A 20,100-nucleotide genomic window follows, 5' to 3' on the forward strand; every position below is an offset into this window, starting at 1 on the left:
GCCATCTTGTCCCGGCCGCCATTTTGAGCGGGCGGAGCGCTACGGCGGCCGCCCGGTGCCAAACCGCGCTACGGGGCTGCCAAAACGGGGGGGGGGACCCCCAGGACCGCGCACCGACCCCCCCGTGTTCAGGACCCCCGGAAGGAGCCGATAAGACCCCCACGAGGCTCCTCCCCCCCCCCCGGCATTTTCTATCCCCCCAAAATCAGTTTCAAGGCCCCCCCTCCCCCCAAAAAATCAGTTTCAAACCCCCCCCCCCCCCAATTGGTGTCGAGACCCCCCCCGGAGAAAGCAGAGGCAGGGTGTGTTTTTTTTTTGGGGGGGTGGGTGTTTATTGGGGTGCCCCCCCCCTCAGCCCAGGGTCTCCTTCCAGGGGCGCTTGGGGGGGCCGGGGGGGCGGGGGGGGCCCCCCCGGGGGTGCCAGGGGGTTGTGGGCGAAGGTCTGTCGCAGCGGACCTGGGGGGAGGGGGGGGAGATTGGGTGAGGGGTCCTCGTGCGAGAGGGAAGAGACCCTCGTGCGAGAGACCCTCGTGCGAGAGAGACCCTCGTGCGAGAGGCCGTCGTACAAGAAAAAGCTTCATGCAAAAGAGACCCTCGTGCAAAGGAGTCTCGTGCAAGAGAGACCCTTGTGCAAGAGAGACCCTCGTGCAAAGGATTCTCAGGCAAAAGAAACCCTTGTGCAAGAGACCCTCGTGCAAGAGGCCGTTGTGCAAAGGATTCTCAGGCAAAAGAAACTCTCATGCAAGAGAGACCCTTGTGCAAAATAAACCCTCATACAAGAGAGACCCTTGTGCAAAGGACCTTTGTGCAAGAAAGACCCTTGTGCAAAGAGAGACCCTCGTACAAGAAAAAGCCTCATGCAAAAGAGACCCTTGTGCAAGAGTGACCCTCATGCAAAGGAATCTTGTGCAAGAGAGACCCTTGTGCAAGAGAGACCTCGTGCAAAGGATTCTCAGGCAAACGAAACTGTCATGCAAGAAAGACTCTTGTGCAAAGTACCCTTGTGCAACAACGACCTTTGTGCAAGACGGACCTTTCTACAAGAAAAACCCTTATACAAAAGAAACCCTCGTGCAATAAAAAAGCCTCATGCAAGAGAGACCCTTGTGCAAGACTGACGCTTATGTAAAGGAGTCTCGTGCGAGAGAGATCCTTGTGCAAAGGATTCTCATGCAAGAGACTCTCGTGCAAGACAGACCCTTGTGCAAAGGAGCCTTGTGCATAAAAGACCCTCCTGCAAGAGAGACCCTCGAACAAGAAAAAGCTCATGCAAAAGAGACTGTTGTGCAAGAGAGAGCCTTGTGCAAAGGATTCTCATGCAAGAGACGCTCGTGCAAAGGACCCTTGTGCAACAAAGACCTTTGTGCAAGAGAGACCCTGGTGCAAAGGAGTTTCATGCAAGATACACCCTCATGCAAGAAAGATCCTTGTGCAAAGGACTTGCGAAGAAAGACCCTCGTGCAAGAGACCCTTGTGCAAACAAGTCTTGTACAAGAAAAACTCTCACACAAAGGATTCTCATGCAAAACACCCTTGTGCAAGAGAGACTCTCACGCAAGACAGATCCTCGTGCAAAAAAGGCCCTTGTTCAAGGAATCCTTGTGCAGAAAAAACCGTTGTGCAAAGCATCCTTGTGCAAGACAGCCTTATACAAACAATCTTCGTGCAAAAAAGACTCTTAGTGCAAACGACTGTCTTGTAACGCACATACAGAAAGAGTTTTTGTGCAAAAGGCTCTTGTGCAACCGAAAGCCTCGTACAAGAGGTCCTCGTGCACAGGATGCTCGTGCGAGAATCGCTCTTGTGCAACAACCGCCCCTGTGCAAACCCCTCTTGTGCAAAGAACCCTCGCGCCAAACCAACCCTCCCGCGAAATACCCTCGTGCAACAGAAACCTTTGCACAAACCACCCTCGTGCACAACCCTCTCGTGCAAGGAGCCCCCCCCCGCCCCGCCGAGCCCCCCGTGCGAGGCCGTCGTGCGAGGAGCTCACCCTTGGCCGCCAGGTCGAGGTGGTGCCGCACGCGCCACTGCCGCTCCTCGCCGCGCTGCACCGCCTGCGCCTCCCGCCACTCTGCGCCCCCCCACCCCCATCAGTTTTGGGGGGGGGGGTCGTGCGGGAACCCCCCCACCCCCGACCCCCCCCCCCCGAGCCCCCCAACACCCCAAAGCCCCCCCTGACCCCCCCAAGGCAGCGCTACAGCCCCCCAAACCCCTGACCACCCCCAGCCCCCCTAAAACCCTCCCAAAGCCCCCCCAAACCCCACTACAGCCCCCCCAGCCCCCCCAAAACCCCATAACCCCCCCATACCCCTCTCTAACAGCCCAGAGCCCCCCCAAAGGACCCCAGAGCCCCCCCCACAGCCCCCCAAAACTGCACTACACCCCCCTAAAGACCCCCCAAAAACCCCCAAACTCACCCCTAGCCCCCCATAACACCCCAGAGCCCCCCCAAAAATCCCAGAACCCCCCCCACAGCCCCCCAAACCCCACTACAGCCCCCCCATAGCCCCCCAAAAGACCCTGTAGCCCCCCATAACACCCCAGAGCTTCCCCCAAGAAACCCAAAACCCCACCACAGCCCCCCTAAAGCCCCCCCCAGCCCCCCCCAAAAACCCATAACCCCCCCGTAGCCCCCCATAACACCCCAGAGCCCCCCCAAGGACCCCAACCCCCCCCCCAGCCCCCCAAAACTGCACTATACCCCCCCAAAGCCCCCCCAAAACACCCCGTAACCCCCCCAAAACACCCCACAGCTCTCCCGAAGGACCCCATCACCCCCCCACAGCCCCGCTAAAGCCCCCCCAGCCCCCCCCAAAAAACCCGTAACCCACTCATAGCCCCCCAGAACACCCCCAGGACCCCAAAACCCCCCCACAGGGCCCCAGAACTCCACTACACCTCTCCTAAAGCCCCCCCCAGCCCCCCCAAAATCCCCCCATAACCCCCCAGAGCCCCCCCAAGGACCCCAAAACCCCCCCACAGCCCCCCGGAACTGCACTACACCCCCCCAAAACACCCCGTAACCCCCCCAAAACACCCCAGAGCTCCCCCCAAGGACCCCACCACCCCCCTAACCCCCCCCCGCAGCCCCCCAAAAGCCCCCATAACTCCCCCCAAACCACCTCAGAGCCCCCCCTTACCCCCCCCCTCCCCCGCTCACCTTTCCGCAGGCGGCCCAGGACCCCCCCGGGGGTTTTGGGGGTGCTGGGGGCCGGGGCGCCGGGGGGGGGGATGCGGAGGCGGGCGCGGACGGCGGGGACCCGCAGCAGCCCCGTCTGCGCCAGGCTGAAGGCGTTGGACGTCAGCCAATAGGTGAACACCGCCTGCCGGGGGGACACGCCCACTTAGTGCCGGGACACGCCCACTCAGCGCCCGGACACGCCCACGGAGGGGGCGGGGAGATGGTCCCAGGGTGGGGGGCTGCTGGGCTGGGCACGCGACCCTCTCAGGCCACGCCCACTCTCCCCTAGCCACGCCCACTGCAGGGTCAAGCCCAGCCCACATGCCCGAAGTTCCCCACCCGCCGCTATCACAGTGCCACGCCCACTGCAAAAGGCCACACCCAGTAAGGCCAGGCCACACCCACTAGGTAGGACACTCCCATCTCCTGCAGAGACCACGCCTACCCCGAGGCTCCACACACTCCAAACGCCTCCCATCCACACGAGGCTCCGCCCACTGCACAGGGAGGCCCCGCCTCACCGCTGCAGGCTCCTCCCACTGCATGTGGGCTCCGCCCTACCTTCAGAAGCTCCTCCCAGCCTTCAGAAACAACCCACCCACTGTAAAGTGGCTCCTCCCACTGCTCAGGCAACCCCACCCACCCCCGGGGAAGCCCCTCCCCTGATGCAACACCACACCCACCCAGAGACCCCCGCCTACAGCAGACAGACCCCACCCACTCCTGGGAGAAGCCCTGCCCCCCTCCCATAGGCCCCCACCTTCCCCTCCCACAAGCCCCGCCCCCACAGACTCCGCCCCCGCAGGCCCCCACCCCACTCACCGTGGGGAAGTGGATGATGAAGGGGAGGAAGAAGAGGGGCAGGAAGCGCAGGACCTGCCGCACCGTCCCCGCCCCCGGGCTGGCCACGCCCGTCTCCGCCCCCACCTGTGGGCGGGGCACATTTACATACATCCTACCGCAACGGCGTTTCTCCCCGCCCCACCTTTATGTAAGGCCCCGCCCCAACTCCCCCCGTTCTGAACGCCGAGCGGTTTTGAGCACTGACCCAAACCCCTTCGGTGTTACCCCGGCCCCGCCCGCTGCCGTAGAGGGTACCCGCCCCTCCCTAATTAACGCGGCTCCGCCCTCACCTCCAGAACGAGCCAGGTGGAGGCGGTGACGAGGACGGGCAGAATATAATACGGATCGGACGCCGCCAAATCGGGGAACCACGCCAAGCCCCCCCGATGCAGCCCCGGCACCGGCGCCGCCGCCATTTTTTGGAGGGCTAGGAAGAAGGAAACGAAGAGGGGGGTCTGCCCGACCCCGCCCACCCTCAGCCGGGGGGTCTGGGCGTGTCCCCCCCGCCCCCTCCCGGGACGCCGGGGTTCCCCCCGCCCCGCTCACCTGTACCAGGGGCACCAAGAAGCCGCGCAGGGGGTTGACGTTGTGGCGTTTCTGGTAGGCCGCCAGCTCCGAGTAAGCGCGGGCCACTGCGAGAGGGTGGGGCTTCAGGGGAGGGCGGGGCCTGTCGCGGCTACGCCCTTTTCCCGCCAGCCCCGCCCCTCCCCAAAGGACGCGCCCCGCTGTACAACATCTACTGCCCCTTGAAAAACTTCTACTGCCCCTTTAAAAACTCAAGGTGGTTTTAAAGCCCCACCCCCTGAGCACGTGACAAAGCCAGAAGCTCCACCCCACCCGCAAAGCCCCGCCCCAACAGACCCCACCCCTGCCAAAAGCCCACCCCTATTGCAGTTAGTTATAAACCAAGCTCCACCCCCAAGCCCTAAGCCCCGCCCCTTACCCAAACCCCTCCTCCCCCAGTGCCCAGCCCCTTCCCATCACTGCTGAAGCCCCGCCCCTTTCCCGAGGCCCCGCCCCCTTGCCACAAGACCCCACCCACAACCTGCACCCAGCCCAGCCCTGCATTTTGAAGCCACTCCCCCACCGCGTGACCACACCCCCAGCTCCTAGGCCCCACCCCCTCCCCATAAGCCCCACCCCAGCCTCCAGCCAACCCCACCTTTGAGAAACCCCACCCCCTGCCTTAAACCCCACCCCCATGCCCACAAACCCCGCCCACAGCCCCACCCCAGCCTGCAGCAAGCCCAGCCCCAGCCTTGCTGCCCCGCCTCTTACAGGCCCCGCCCCCTTTTAAGCCCCGCCCCCACCCGCAGCCCCACTCCAGCCCACACCAAGCCCATCCCAGCCCCCCCGCCCCCCTTTTAGAGCCCCCGCCCCCCGCATTAAGCCCCGCCCCCCGGCCCAAACCCCGCCCCCCGCCCCTCCCCAAATCCCCTCTCACCCTGGAACTGGTCGCTGCCCCTCCGGGCCTCGGCCAAGCGCTGGGAGAGGAGCTGGAGCTGGGGCATGTGTGCGGCCAGGCGGGCGGCCTCCCTCTGCCCCCGCACCAGCAGCGGCAGCAGGGCCAGGCGGGCCCCCAGCGTCCCTGGGGGGGGGGACGACACAAAAACGTCAGCGCGGACCCTTCCTCCGCCCCACGGAGCCGTTTGTATATCCCCCCCCCCCAACTCCGCTCACCGACGGCGATGGCCCCCCACCAGGGCAGCCCCACGTCGAGGTGCAGGAACTGCAGGAAGTTTTGTACCAGCCCCACGGGGGTGAAGGCTCCCAGCCCCAAATCTTCCAGCCGCACCTCCTCCCCCTCCAGCCCCACGGAGAGGGGGTCCTGACCGATGGAGGGGGGGTCCTGAGCGGCGGAAGGGGGGTCCTGACTGGCGGCGGAGGGGGGGTTCTGACTCACGGCAGGCTCCGTCCGCCCCACGGCGGGGGGCTCCTGCCCTGCGGCGGCTGCGGGGGCCAGGGAAGCCTGCTAGAAAAAAAGAGGGGGGTGTCAGAGGGGGCTCTGCCCCACGGCCCCCCCAGACCTCGCTCTGCCCCCCACCCTGCCCACCCAGGCACCTCGACGTGCCCCCCCCGGTGCGTCCCCCTCTCCTCACCTGGGCGCTGGCGGTGGCGAGGGCTCGGGGCGCGGGGACCAGCCCCAGGGGGGGTCTTCGGGGCCAGAGGGGCCCCCGCAGCGTCTGAGGGGAGGGGGGGCAGAGCAAAGAGGTTGGGGTGGGGGGGATAGGGGTGATGTCATGCCCCCCACCGTGACATCACCGGCGCCCACCTCTCCCCACCCAGGAGCGGAGATGTCCCGCTGCAGAGCACTGGCAAGGTCGTGACCTCAAGGATGTCACCGCGGGGGGACAACGCTCGCCCCCCCCCCCCGCCCCACCACAGAGGAGTGTCGGGGGTGTGACATCACAGCCGGCCGTGACGTCATTTTTCACAAAAAGCGCGGGAAACGGACTCAGAGAGGGACGAAACCGCGGGGCGGGGGGGGGGGCTGAATCCGCGCGATCTCTGCCGGGTGGGGGGAGGGGGTCTCCACGTGACGTCACGGCTCCCGCTGGCGTCACGGGAAGGACAGGGAAAGGGAGAGAGAGAGGCTCCCCCCCCGACCCCAGGGGTGCCGGGCGACCTTCCCCGGCCGGCGTGACGCCGCGGCGCGGGCGTGACGTCACCAGAGCGTCGCGACGTCACCCCCGAAGTCCTCCTCCCTCCCTACCCCCGCTTTCCCGGCTGACCTGTGCCCGCAGGGCCCGGAGAAGCGGCCGGAGCCGCGGGGCCGCCACCGCCGCCGCCATCATGGTGGCCTGAGGAGAGAGGGGAGAAGGGGCGGGGCCGAGGGAAAGGCGGAGCCGCGCATGCGCGGAGGGGCGGAGCCGCCGCCAGGGCCGGGGCGTGGCCAGAGTGACGCATGCGCAGAAAGGGGGCACGACGCCGCGCTCCGCCACGGCGGGTGAGGGCGGCCCGATCGGGGGCGTGGCCAGAGAGGCGCATGCGCGGAAGGGCGGCGCGACGCCGCGCTCCGCCACGGCGGGTGAGGGCAGCCCGCTCGGGGGCGTGGCCGGCGTGACGTCAGCCGCGGCGCCAAGCCGCTTCCGTCTCCTCTCCCGCCGCCATTTTGAAGGCGCCGCCGGTCGGGGCGGCCGCCGCCGTTTCCGCCGCTTCTTCCCCCGGCCCCGGCCCCGGAGGTAGGCCGGGGCTCCCCGGGGGGGGGGTCCCTCCCGTCCCCCCGCCGCCGTGGGGTCCCCGATTTCTCCCCGGTCCGTCTCCCGGAGCCTCACAAACCCGCTCCGGGCGGGGGCGGGAGGGTCCCCGGAGCGCCGCTCTCCTCACACGGCGGGTCTTTTCCTGACAGGAAAAACGTGTTTCTGACAGGAAAAATGTGATTCTGACAGGAAAAATGTGATTCTGACAGGCAAAATGTGATTCTGACAAGAAAAATGTGATTCTGACAGGAAAAATGTGATTCTGACAGGCAAAATCTTTTCCTGACAGGCAAAATCTGATTCTGACAGGAAAAATGTGATTCTGACAGGAAAAATGTGATTCTGACAGGAAAAATCTTTTCCTGACAGGCAAAATCTGGTTCTGACAGGAAAAATGTGATTCTGACAGGCAAAATTTGATTCTGACAGGAATTCCCCCCCCCCCCACCCCGTAGGGACACCGGGGGTGCCGCTACCGCGCTAATTTTCCCTAAAACCCCTTTTTTCTCCCCGTTTTTTCCTCCCCCGCTCAGGTGATGGCAGAAGAAACCCAGCCCCGCGCCCCGACGCCGGCGGAGGGGGGGATTCGGGGGTCTCCCCCCAACCCGGGGGGGTCCCCCCGCCACACGGACGCCCCCCAGGATCCCCCCCGCGTCTTGGGGACCCCCGTGGACGCCCCCCACAATCCAGGGGGACCCCCCCAGCCCCCTGAGGGGTCACCCCAGGCGGTGGTGGATGGGGGGGGGCGCTGCCAGGGGGACCCCCCGACCGGCCTCGGGGTTTTGCGGGCGGCGCTGGAAGCGGCGCTGATCCGGGATCCCGGGGAAGCGACGCCGGCGGAGCTGAACCCGATTTTGGGGGTCCCCTTGCCCCCCCGGCTAAGTGTCGGCACCTGGATGGGGCCCGGTTGCTGCGGGATAACCTACGCTTGGTATTTTTTTTTTTGGGGGGGGGGGAACCCCAAAATATAAAGGGGTTTGGGGGAGGAGAAGGAGTGGGGTGATGATGCGGGGTGATTTGGGGGGGAATGGGGCGATATGGGGGGACAGCGAGGCGATGGGGTGGTTTGGGGGGGGCAGAGGGGATTTGGGGAGGTTTGGGGGTACAGTTGGGATTTGGGGGGCTCCCCCCTGACCCCCCCAATTCCTCATCCCCCCCCAGGAGCCGGGGCAGCTGCCGCAGGGGCTGGGGGCGCTGCGGACGGCGCTCAGCATCCTGGAGAAGTACGGCCGCAACCTGCTCCAACCCCGGCCCCCCCGGCACTGGCGCGCCGTCCGCTTCGGCAACCCCGTCTTCCGCAGCACCGTCGGCGCCGTGCAGGTACCCCAAAACACACACCCCCCCCCCCGCGGTACCCCAAAACCTGACCCTGACCCCCTTACGGCTTCTCCAGAGCACCCCAATAACCCCAGTTGCCCCCCCGGCGTCGCACTGGTCTGCGCGTGTAGCACCCGAGTCTCTCGTGAGATGCCCTGGGGTGTTCTGCATCGCCCCAAATTTCCTGCAGAACACCCCAATATTTTTCTCAGCACCCCAATATCGCTTTAGTGGTGCGTGAGACACCCTAATATTGATTTGTAGCACCCTATAGGTTTGCTAGATCACCCTGATTTTGTTTGGGACACCCTATTATTCTTTCTCGGTCGCTTTGACGCCCCCCAAAAACACACCAGTACCTCCCTCTGCCACCCCAATAGTTTCTGGGGAGCCCCAGTACCCCCCCACGCACCCCAATACTCCCCATATGCCTCTATACAACCCCCAGTATCCCCTGTAGAACAGCAGCACCCGCATATAGGACACCAGTACCCCTGCTTTAATGGTGTCTGATACACTCTAATATTGATTTATAGGAGCCTATAGATTTATTAGATCACCCCCATTTTGCCTGGGATATCCTATTATTCTTTCTCAGTCGTTTTGACGCCCCCCAAAAACACACCAGTACCTCTCTCCGTCACCCCAATACTCCCCGTATCCCTCTATATGACCCCCAGTATCTCCTGTAGGACACCAGTATCCCCATTTTAATGGTGCAGGAGACACCCTAATGTTACGCTATAGGACCTTATAGAGTTGCTAGATCACCCCAGTTTTGTCTGGGACACCCTATTATTCTTTCTTGGTAGCTTTGACACCCCCCAAAAACACACCAGTGCTTTTCTCAGTCACCCCAATACTTTCTGGGGAGCCCCAGTACCCCCGAGGCACCCCAATACTCCCCGTATCCCTCTATACGACCCCCAGTATCTCCTGTAGGACACCAGTATCCCCGCTTTAGTGGTCTGTGATACACCATAATGTTGCTTTATACGACCCTATAGATTTGCTAGATGACCCCAGTTTTGTTTGGGACACCTTATTATTCTTCTTAGATCGCTTTGACGCCCCCCAAAACCACACCAGTACCTCCCTCCGTCACCCCAATACTTTCTGGGGAGCCCCAGAACCCCCCTACGCACCCCAATACTCCCCATATCCCTCTATATGACCCCCAGTATGTCCTGTAGAACACCAGTATCCCCTGTAGGATGCCAGTATCCCTGCTTTAATGGTGTCTGATATGCCCCAATATTGCCTTATAGAATCCTATAGATTTGCTAGATCACTCCGGTTTTGTTTGGGACAGTCTTGCTGTTTTTAGGTCACTTTAATGCCCCCCAAAAACACACCAGTGCTTTTCTCCATCACCCCAATACTTTCTGGGGAGCCCCAGTACCCCCCTACACACCCCAGTACTCCCCATATCCCTCTATATGACCCCCAGTATCCCCTATAGAACACCAGTATCTTTGCTTTAATGGTGCAGGAGACACCTTAATATTGCCTTATAGAACCCCATAGATTTACTAGATCACCCCAATTTTGTCTGGGACACCCTGTTATTCTTTCTAGGTCACTCTGACGCCCCCCAAAAACACACCAGTACCTCCCTCCGTCACCCCAATACTTTCTGGGGAGCCCCAGTACCCCCCAGGCACCCCAGTACTCCCCATATCCCTCCATACGACCCCCAGTATGTCCTGTAGGACCCCAGTTCCCCCCTGTAGGACCCCAGTCCCCCCCCAACAGGACCCCAGTACCCCCCCAGCACCCCGGTTCCGTCCCCAGTGACGTTGCCCCCCCCTCGTTTCTCCTCCGCAGGGGGGCCGGGGGGTGCTGCGGCTTTTGGGGTACACGGAAGAGACGGGAGAGGGGCTGAGTTTCCCCCCGGGGGTGGGGGCTCCCCACGGCCCCCGCGTGGCCGCCGTCACCGCCGACGTCCTGCTGCTGCGTGCCGAGCTCGACCTCCTGCTGGCCGTGAGTGCTGGGGGGGACTGGGGTGAACTGGGAGGGAGTGAGTGGGGGGCACCGAGAATGTCATTAGGATGGATCGGGGGGCGCTGGGAGGGACTGAACGCTTCCTGGAATGGACTGGGGGGCAGCGGGGGTGTCACTGGGCTGTACCGGGGAGCAGCGGGAGGGTCGTTGGGACGTACTGGAGGAGCACTGGGACGTGCTGGGCGGCACTGGGCGGGGGCTGACCGTTCCCTTTGCCCCCCCCAGAACCAGCACCCGAACCCCCAGTTCTTCACCGAGGTCCTGGCCGGGGGGGCTGAGGTGAGTGGGGCTGGACTGGGATTGACTGGGAGGCGCCGTGGGGAGCCCGTGGCTATACTGGGAGGGCGCTGGGACGCACTGGGCGCCATACCAGGATATACCGGGGCGCCGGGGGTGTGCTGGGAGGGGGGCACTGGGCTGTACTGGGCTGTACTGGTGTGAACCGGGTGGGGCTCCTCTCCCCACCCCAGGGCTCGCTGGTGCCCGACTCGCTGCCGATAACGGACGGGGACAGCCCCACAGGTACGGGGGGGCTGGGGGGATTCTATAGGGGGTCTGGGGGGTTCTATAGGGGATCTGAGGGGTTCTATAGGGGGTCTGGGGGGCTCTATAGTGGGTCTGGGGGGTTCTATAGGGGGCCTGGGGGGTTCTATAGTTGGTCTGGGGGGTTCTATAGGGGGTCTGGGGGGCTCTATAGTGGGTCTGGGGGGTTCTATAGGGGGTCTGGGGGGCTCTATAGAGGGTCTGGGGGTTTTTATAGAGGGTCTGGGGGGTTTTATAGGGGATCTGGGGGATTCTATAGTGGGTCTGGGGGATTCTATAGGGGGTCTGGGGGGCTCTATGGGGGGTCTGGGGGGTCTATAGGGTGTCTGGGGGATTCTGTAGCGGGTCTGGGGGATTTTATAGGGGGTCTGGGGGGTTCTACGCGGGGTCTGGGGGGTTCTATAGGGGATCTGGGGGATTTTATAGGGGGTCTGGGGGGCTCTATGGGGGTCTGTGGGGTTTTATAGGGGGTCTGGGCGGGCCTGTGGGGGCTCGGGGGGGGCTGTAGGGAGTCTGTAGGGGTTGGGGGGGCTTTAGTGGGGTTTGGGGGGGTCTGTATAGTCCAGGATTGGGCCCGGGGGGGGTCCTATAGGGACCCTCCCGGAGCCGTATAGGTGCTGAGGGTCCCATCCCCGCAGGCCGGCCCCGCCCCGACTGCGCCCCCCTCCGCCCGCCCAGCCCCCTGCGGGGGGACCCCAGGTAACGTACGGCACCCCCCAACCATCCCCTATACCCTCCCCCCACACCTTCCCCTATAGAACCTCAAGGATCCCTGGGGGGGCACCCTAAAGCCCTATAGCCCCCCCAAAATCCTTTTGGGCCGGGTCTGGGGGCGTCTCCCAACTTTTTTCCCACCCCCTCCCCAGTTTTTCTCTTCCGCCGTGGGCGTACGGGACCGGGCAGCCCCCCCCGGGCGCTATAGGGGACCCCCCCCGGGGTGAAAACGAGGAGGGGGGCTGGGCCTGCGCCTCCTGCACCTTCCGCAACCCCGGCCCCAGCGTCCTCTGCGGGGTCTGCGAGCGGCCCCGCCTCGCCCGACGCCCCGCCCCGCCCCCAGAACCGCCCCCGGGGGGGACGACACACCCCGGCGTCCAACCCCCCCCGGCGGGTTGGCAGTGCCCCCACTGCACCTACTGGAACGAGGGAGCGGGGCGGGTGTGCGACGTCTGCCACCGCACCGGGGCGGGGACGCCCCCGCCCGCCTCGCCCCGCCCCGCGACGACGGCGACGACGACGACGCCCGGGGGGGGACGGGCGCGGCGCCCGCCGGAGCCCCCCCCGGCCCTCAGCCCCTCGCAGGAGGCCGAGCGGCGGCGGCAGGAGCGGCTGCGCGAGGACGGGCGGCGCCTCGTCGCCCTCGTCAGGGTGAGGCCGCGCCCGCGTGTCGCGGGGCGGGGCGGGGCGTCCGACCCCGCCCTGACCCCCGCCCCGTTCGTTCCAGGCGGCGGAGGCGCAGGGGGTGCCGGCGGAGGCGGTGGTGGCGGCGGCGGCGGCGCTGGGGGGCCCGGCGGGGGCGGCGGTGGGGCGGGCGCGGGCGGGGCTGGGGGCGGCGCTGGGGGCGCTGGCGGGGGCGGCGGAGCGGCGGGGCGCGGCCGAGGCGGGGGGGCCGCTGGGGGCCCTGTCCCTGCGGGAGGCCGCCCGCGCCTGGGCCCGCGCCCGCGCCCACCCCCAGCGCGCCCTGGAGGCCTGCCTGGGCGCCCGCCGGCGGCAGGTAGGCGGGGCCGGGGCGGGGCCGGGGTGGGGCCCGGGGCGGGTGTGTGCCTTGCGGGGATGCTGGTAGTGGAGGGGGCAGGGTTTAGTGCGGGGGGTGGGGCTGAGAGTGGGGGCGTGGTGGCCTGGGGGGGAGCTTGGTGGTAGCTGGGGGGTGTGGTTTAGTGTGGGGGTGGCGCTTAGAGCATGGGGTGGAGCTTAACGTGGGGGCATGGTGGCCTGCAAGGGAGGTTACTGGTAGCTGGGGGTGTGGCTAGCTGCGAGGGCGGAGCTTAGAGCATGGGGGTGGAGCTTAACGTGAGAGCTTGCTGGGTGTGGTTTATAGTGTGGGGGCGGAGCTTAGAACATGGGGTGGAGCTTAATGTGGGGGCCTGCTGGGGGTGTGGCTTAGTGTAGAGGTGGAGCTTAGTGGGGGCGGAGCTACAGGCCAGGGGTGTGGTGCCCTGCAGGGCGGCCTGCTGTTAGCTGGGGGGCGGGGCTGTAGGTGGGGCCTCGCCCGGCAGGGGCGGAGCCCCGGGGCCGCACCTCGCTCTACCCGAGTCTGTGCTGCTGCCCATGGGGGGGGGGGGGGGGGGGGCGGCATTTCAGCGCCGGGGGCGGGGCTAGAGAGGGCGTGGCCGCCCCGCCCCGCGGCGATCCTGACGGGGGGTCGCGGCGCAGCTGCGGGCGCTGGCGGCGCTGGGTTTCGGGGAGCGGGGCGCGGCCGGCGCCGCCCTCTACCAGAACGGGGGCGACGTGTGGGGGGCGCTGGGCGACCTGCAGCGCCGGCGCCTCGAGCCCTTCCAGCGCCGCCTCTGGGACAGGCAGCAGCCCCCCCTCGACTTCGACGGCCCCGACCAGCAGGTGCGGGCACTGGGGGCACTGGGGGGGATTGGGGGCTTACTGGGGGCACTGGGGGGGAACTGGGAGGGGTTTGGGGGGTTACTGGGGGCACTGGGGGGGTTTGGGGGGTTACTGGGGGCGTGGGGAGGGGTTTGGGGGCTAATGGGAGGGGTTTGGGGGTGAGCGGGGGCACTGGGGAGGGACTGGGAGGGGTTTGGGGGTGACTGGTGGCGTGGGGAGGGGTTTGGTGGGCACGGGGGGGGAACGGGGAGGGGTTTCGGGGTGTTACTGGGGGTATTGGGAGGGGTTGGGGGTGACTGGGGGCACTGGGGAGGGACTGGGAGGGGTTTGGGGATGATCGGGGGCAAACTGGGAGGGGTTTGGGGGTGACGGGGGGCACTGGGGGGAACTGGGAAGGGGTTTTGGGGTTACTGGGAGCACTGGGAATAACTGGGGCTGTGTTTTGGGGTTACTGGGAGTGCAGGGAATAACCAGGGTGGTGTTTTGGGGTTACTGGGAATAACGGGGGTGGTGTTTTGGGGTTACTGGGAGCACTGGCAATAACGGGGGCGGTGTTTTGGGCTTCCCGGGACTAACGGGGGCGGTGTTTTGGGGTTACTGGGAGCACTGGGAATAACCAGGGCAGTGTTTTGGGGTTCCTGGGAATAACCGGGGCTGTGTTTTGGGGTTACTGGGAGCACCGGCAATAACAGGGGTGGTGTTTTGGGGTTCCCGGGAATAACTGGGGCTGTGTTTTGGGGTTACTGGGAGTGCAGGGAATAACCAGGGCAGTGTTTTGGGGTTCCTGGGACTAACGGGGGCGGTGTTTTGGGGTTACTGGGAGCACTGGGAATAACTGGGGCTGTGTTTTGGGGTTCCCGGGAGCACTGGCAATAACAGGGGCGGTGTTTTGGGGTTACTGGGAGCACTGGGAATAACTGGGGCAGTGTTTTGGGGTTACTGGGAGCACCGGCAATAACGGGGGCGGTGTTTTGGGGTTACTGGGAGCACTGGGAATAACCAGGGCAGTGTTTTGGGGTTCCTGGGACTAACGGGGGCGGTGTTTTGGGGTTACTGGGAGCACTGGGAATAACTGGGGCTGTGTTTTGGGGTTCCCGGGAGCACTGGCAATAACAGGGGCGGTGTTTTGGGGTTACTGGGAGCACTGGGAATAACTGGGGCAGTGTTTTGGGGTTACTGGGAGCACCGGCAATAATGGGGACGGTGTTTTGGGGTTCCCGGGCACACCGGCGGCGGGCGGGCGGTGACGGGCGCCCCCGCAGGCGCTGGTGCGGCGGGCGCTGGCGACGCTGGGCCTGGCCAGCTGGGGGCGGGCGCAGCTGCTGGTGACGCTGGGCCGGGAGCTGGGGCTGGGCCGGGCCCCCCCGCGGGCACTGGGAGAACTGGTGGAGGCCGTGGGGCGCTGCCCCGACCGCGCCGCCCTGCGCCGACGCCTGCGCTGTGAGTGCGCCGTCTGCGGCTGGGGGCTGCCCCGCCACCAGGTGAGGCGGGGCGCGCGGGCGGGGCGCGAGGGCGCGGCAGCCGAGAGGGGCCGGCGCGAGGGTGGGGTGGTGAGGGGCGAGGGCGTGGCGGCGGGAGGGGCGAGGCGCAAAGGCGTGGTGGTGAAAGGGTTGAGGTGCGAGGGCGTGGCGGCGGAAGGTGTGAGGTGTGAAGGTGTGGCGGCGGAAAGTGAGGTGCGAGGGTGTGGCAGTGGAAGGTGTGAGGTGCGAGGGCGTGGCAGCGGAAGGTGTGAGGTGCGAGGGCGTGGCGGCGGAAGGTGTGAGGTGCAAGGGCGTGTCAGCTGCAAGGTGCAAGGGCATGGCAGTGGAGAGGGGCAAGGCGCGAGGGCGAGGCGAGGGGCGAGGCACAAGGGCGTGGCGGCAGCAAGGGGCGAGGCGCAAGGGCGTGGCGGCGGCAAGGGGCGAGGCGCAAGGGCGTGGTGGCGGCAAGGGGCGAGGCGCAAGGGTGTGGCAGCCGAAAGAGCGAGGTGCGAGGGCGTGGCCACGGCAAGGTGCGAGGGTGTGGCAATGGAGAAAGGCAACATGACAGGCGAGGCGTGAGAGTGCGGTGGTGGAGGGGGGTCAGGCGCGAGGGCGTGGCGGCGGAGAGGGGCGAGGTGCGAGGGCGTGGCCCCCGCCCCGCCCCGAAGCCCCGCCCCCTTCCGCAGATGCAGTGGCTGACGTCGTGCGAGTGCCCGCTCTGCCCCGAGTGCTTCCGCCTCCACTTCACCATCGGGGTGAAGGAGCGGCGCGTGGGCGACCTGGTGTGCCCCGCCTGCGCCCGCCCCGACCTGGCTGACGAAGCCCAGCGCCTTAATTACTTCTCCACCCTCGACATACAGGTCGGGCGGGGCCGGGGTGGGGTTTTTGGGGGGGCTGGGGGGTTTCCCGATCCTCACCGCCCCCCCCCCCGGCTGCTCTCCCCAGCTGCGGCAGTGCCTGGACCCCGACACGTACCAGCTCTTCACCCAAAAACTGACGGAGCTGGAGCTGATGCGGGACCCCAAATTCATCTGGTGCATCCAGGTGGGGGTCCGGGGGGGGTTCTGTGGGGCTGGGGGGGGGAAATGTGGGGCTGGGGGGGGGACTGGGGGGTCTCCGTGGGGCTGGGGTGACAGCGAGGGGGATGTGTGGGGCTGGCGGCCTGTTGGGGGGCTCGGAGCCGTACCTGGGGATGGGGGGGGTTTTTGGGGGGTCTCTGTGGGGGTGAATGTTGCGTTACGGGAGGATTTGGGGGGCTGGGGGGTCTCCGTGGGGCTGGGGGGAGCTGGGGGGCAGGATGTGGGGCTGAGCCCTGCGCCCCCCCGACCCCGCAGTGCTCCTTCGGGTTCATCTTCGAGGCGGAGCAGGGCCCGGCCCAGTGCCCCCAGTGCCAGCAGCGCTTCTGCCCCCGCTGCCAGCGCCCGGTGAGGGGAGATGTGGGGCTGGGGGGGTGAAATGTGGGGCTGGGGGGGTGGAAATGTGGGGCTGGGGGGTGGAAATGTGGGGCTGGGGGTGGAAATACGGGGCTGGGGGGTGGAAACGTGGGGCTGGGGGGCGGAAATGTGGGGCTGGGGAGTGAAATGTGGGGCTGGGGGTGGAAATGTGGGGCTGGGGGGGTGGAAATGGGGGTTGGGGTGGAAATGTGGGGCTGGGGGGGTGAAATGTGGGGCTGGGGGTGGAAATGTGGGGCTGGGGGGCGGAAACGTGGGGCTGGGGGGTGGAAACGTGGGGCTGGGGGGGGGAATGTGGGGCTGGGGGGGGTCTGGGGCGCAGTTTGAGGTCCCTATGGGGGGGGATTTTGGGGGGCAGCTGTGGGTCTCCAGGGGGTGCTCGGGGGGTCCCTATGGGGCAGCGAAGGGTCGCTGTGGGGCAGCGTGGGATGACAGGGTCGCTGTGGGGCAGCCGGGGTTCCCCGTGGGGTGGGTGCCGGGGTCGTTACGGGGCGACGACGCTCCCCAGGGGCGGGGCGTGTCCCCGCGGGGTGACGCCCCGCCGCCCCGCCCGCAGTGGGACCCCCAGCACGCCACCCTCTCCTGCGCCGAATTCGGGGCCTGGCTGAGCGCCCGCGACCCCCAAGCGCCGCCCGTGGGGCTGGCGGCCTTCCTGCAGGAGCACGGCATCGGTGGGTGCCCCGCGGCGCCCTTCGGGGTGGGGGGGATGGGGGCGGGGCTGCGGCGGCTCTGCCCCACGGCTCTGCCCCACGGCTCTGCCCCACAGCGTGCCCGCAGTGCGGGGTGTGGTACGCGCTGGCCCGGGGGGGCTGCATGCATTTCCAGTGCTCCCAGTGCCGCCACCATTTCTGCAGCGGGTGTTACGGCCCCTTCCACGCCAAGGACGTGAGTGGGGCGGGGGTGGGGGGGGGGCGATGTGGGGCTGGGGGGGGTCCTGTGGGGAGGTGGGGGGGGGGGTTATGGGGCAGGAGGGGTCTCTTGGAGGGCGGTAGGGGAGGTTTGGGGTGTTATGGGGGGCCGTGGGGCGTAGGGGGGGACCTATGGGGTCTCTGGGGTGAGGGGGTCTTTATGGGGCACCCTGGGGGGGGTCTCCAGGGGGAGTTATGGGGCTGAGGGGTCTCGGGGGGGGGGGCTGTGGGGTGGTTTCTATGGGGCACACTAGGGGGTGGGGGGGTCTCCCTGGGCGTCTCTATGGGGCAGAGGTTTCCCTGGGGGTCCCTATGGGGCTGGGGGGGGTGTTGTCTCCCTGGGGGTCCCTATAGGGCAGAGAAGATTGCCCTAGGAGTCCCTATAGGGTTGGGGGGGGGGGTTGTCTCCCTGGGGGTCCTTTTGGGGGTGGGAGTGTCCCCCCGGGGGTCCCTATGGGGCAGAGAAGGTTTCCCCGGGGGTCCCTATGGGGTTGGGGGGGGGTCGTCTCCCTGGGGGTCTCTATGGGGCAGAGGTGGTTTCCCCGGGGGTCCCTATGGGGCTGGGGGGGTGGTGGTGTCTCCCCGGGGGTCCCTGTGGGGCCGCCGTGGGGCTGACGGGTGTCCCAGCGGTGCCCGGAGCGGGGCTGTCCCCTGCGGGGGTCCCTGCACGGCCACCACCCCCGCGACTGCCTCTTCTACCTGCGCGACTGGGAGCCCCCCCGCCTCCAGCGCCTGCTCCGGGTGCGTCGCCCGGGGGGCGCCTGGGGGGCGGGGGGGGTGCTTTTTTTTTGGGGGGGCAGCGGAGGCGCTGGGGTGGTTTGGGGGCAGTGGGGGGGGACAGGTGGGGCAGCTGGGGGTGTTTTGGGGGCGGTTGCTGGTCCCTGTGGGGCAGCTGGGACTGGCTGCGGGTCTCTATGGGGCTGTTACTGGTCTGTGTGGGGCAGCTGGGGGTCGCTCTGGGGCAGTTACTGGTTTTTGGGGGACAGCTGTGGGTCACTGTGGGGCAGTTACTGGTCTCTGTGGGGCAGCTGGGGGTCACTGTGGGGCAGTTACGGGTCTCGGGGAGGCAGCTGGGGGTTGCTGTGGGGCAGCTGGGTCTGGCTGTGGGTCTATAGGACAGTTGCTGGTCTCTATGGGGCAGCCCCTGGTCTCTATGGGGCCGTTGGGGGTCGCTATGGGGCAGCCAAGGCTCACCGCGGGGCACTTGTGGGTGGCTGTGGGGCAGCAGAGCTCTCTGACCCCCCCTGCCCCCCAGGAGGGGGGCGTCCCCTTCGACACGGAGCCGCCGGCCGAAGCCCGACCCGTACCCGGAGGTGGGGAACCCCCCTCACCCCTCCCCTTCCCCTACCCCCCCCCCGTGCCCCCCAAGTGTGGGGCAGCCCCACGCCTGCCCACGGGGCGGGTGCTGAGGCTGTGGGCGCAGGGGGCTGCGGGGTGCTGGAGCAGAAGGAGACGGCGGCCGGGCTGCGGGACGAGCCCTGTGGGCGGGAGACCCCCCCGGGGCACGCTGGGCTCTGCCGGTGAGTGGGGGGGGGGCACTTGGGGGTCCGAAAGGGGTAACTGGGGTCCCTATAGGGCACCTGGGGGGTCATTTGGGGCCCCTGTGGGGCAATTAGGGCTCCTATGGGGCACTAGAGGGTCCCTAAGGGGTAATTGGGGGCCCTATGGGGCAGCGGGGGGTCCCCAAGGGGTAATGGGGTCCCTATAAGAGCCCTTGTGGGGCACCTGGGGACCCCCATGGGGCACCGGGGGGGGTCCCTATGGGGTAATGGGGTCCCTATAGGGCCCCTATGGGGCACGTGGGGACCCCTGAGGGGTAATAGGGATCCCTGTGGGGCACCGGGGGGTCCCCAAGGGGTAATGGGGGCCCCTATGGGGAACCGGGGGGGTCCCCAAGGGGTAATGGGGTCCCTATAGGGCCCCTATGGGGAGCTGGGTGGTCCCTAAGGGGTAATGGGGGTCCCTGTGGGGCCCCTATGGGGCACTGGGGTAGTCCCCAAGGGGTAATGGGGTCCCTGTAAGAATCCTTATGGGGCACCGGGGGGGTCCCCAAGGGGTACTGGGGGTCCCTGTGGGGCACCAGGGGGGTCCCCAAGGGGTCCTGGGGTCCCTATAGGGCCCCTATGGGGCACCTGGGGACCCCTGGGGGGTAATAGGGATCCCTCTGGGGCACCGGGGGGTCCCCAAGGGGTCCTGGGGTCCCTATAAGAGTCCTTGTGGGGCACCTGGGGACCCCTATGGGACACGAGGGGGTCCCCAAGGGGTCCTGGGGTCCCTACAGGGCCCCCCCCGGGGGCAACGGGGGCCCCTCTGGGGCCGTGGGGGCTCTCCGCGCCGTCCCCGCCGCTGACCTCCCGCCCGGCAGGGGGCACTACACCGAGTACCTGGTGCGCCTGATCAACGAGCACCGCCTGGACCCGGCGCGCCTCTACGGCCCGGCCGAGCTCCGCGCCGCCGCCGAGCGCCACCTGCCGGGCGGGCGGCCGCCCCGCGCCGCCGCCGAGAGCGACGAGGAGTACGCGGCGCGCCTGCGCCGACTGCTGGCGCGGGAAGCGCCGCTGGGGACACGCCCCCCGCGGCGCTAGCCACGCCCCTCGCGCCAATAAAGGCCCCGCCCACCGCGCCCCCTGTCTGCGT

At 67.1% G+C, this 20,100-nt stretch overlaps 2 protein-coding genes across 3 annotated transcripts; one reads left to right on the top strand and one right to left on the bottom strand.

Annotated features, from left to right (window-relative positions):
* Positions 1 to 308: 308 nt before the first annotated feature.
* On the bottom strand, positions 309 to 6,877 carry OXA1L (OXA1L mitochondrial inner membrane insertase). Of its 2 annotated transcripts, none has more exons than XM_075018547.1 (10): positions 6,760 to 6,877; positions 6,127 to 6,210; positions 5,708 to 5,996; positions 5,472 to 5,615; positions 4,574 to 4,659; positions 4,318 to 4,482; positions 4,007 to 4,111; positions 3,164 to 3,326; positions 1,994 to 2,074; positions 309 to 456 (listed from the first exon to the last, which is right to left on the bottom strand). In XM_075018547.1, exons 1-10 carry the CDS (start codon positions 6,820 to 6,822, stop codon positions 332 to 334), a joined length of 1,305 nt encoding a protein of 434 aa, XP_074874648.1. In that variant the 5' UTR covers positions 6,823 to 6,877; the 3' UTR covers positions 309 to 331. The 2 variants fall into 2 exon arrangements, with proteins under 2 accessions (XP_074874648.1, XP_074874647.1); XM_075018546.1 differs by having other exon boundaries at positions 5,708 to 5,999.
* Positions 6,878 to 6,932: 55 nt separating this feature from the next.
* On the top strand, positions 6,933 to 20,086 carry RNF31 (ring finger protein 31). Its single transcript, XM_075018486.1, has 21 exons — positions 6,933 to 6,974; positions 7,146 to 7,209; positions 7,941 to 8,158; positions 8,389 to 8,547; positions 10,372 to 10,527; positions 10,774 to 10,827; positions 11,019 to 11,070; positions 11,730 to 11,790; positions 11,958 to 12,456; positions 12,533 to 12,802; positions 13,462 to 13,644; positions 14,907 to 15,125; positions 15,791 to 15,964; positions 16,050 to 16,148; positions 16,439 to 16,528; positions 17,112 to 17,226; positions 17,322 to 17,440; positions 18,091 to 18,204; positions 18,719 to 18,776; positions 18,887 to 18,983; positions 19,745 to 20,086. The coding sequence occupies exons 1-21, from the start codon at positions 6,933 to 6,935 to the stop codon at positions 20,046 to 20,048; spliced, it is 3,147 nt and encodes a 1,048-aa protein (XP_074874587.1). The 3' UTR covers positions 20,049 to 20,086.
* Positions 20,087 to 20,100: the final 14 nt, after the last annotated feature.

The sequence above is a fragment of the Buteo buteo genome, chromosome 30 (genome assembly GCF_964188355.1).
Source record: "Buteo buteo chromosome 30, bButBut1.hap1.1, whole genome shotgun sequence".
Classification (NCBI taxonomy): domain Eukaryota; kingdom Metazoa; phylum Chordata; class Aves; order Accipitriformes; family Accipitridae; genus Buteo; species Buteo buteo.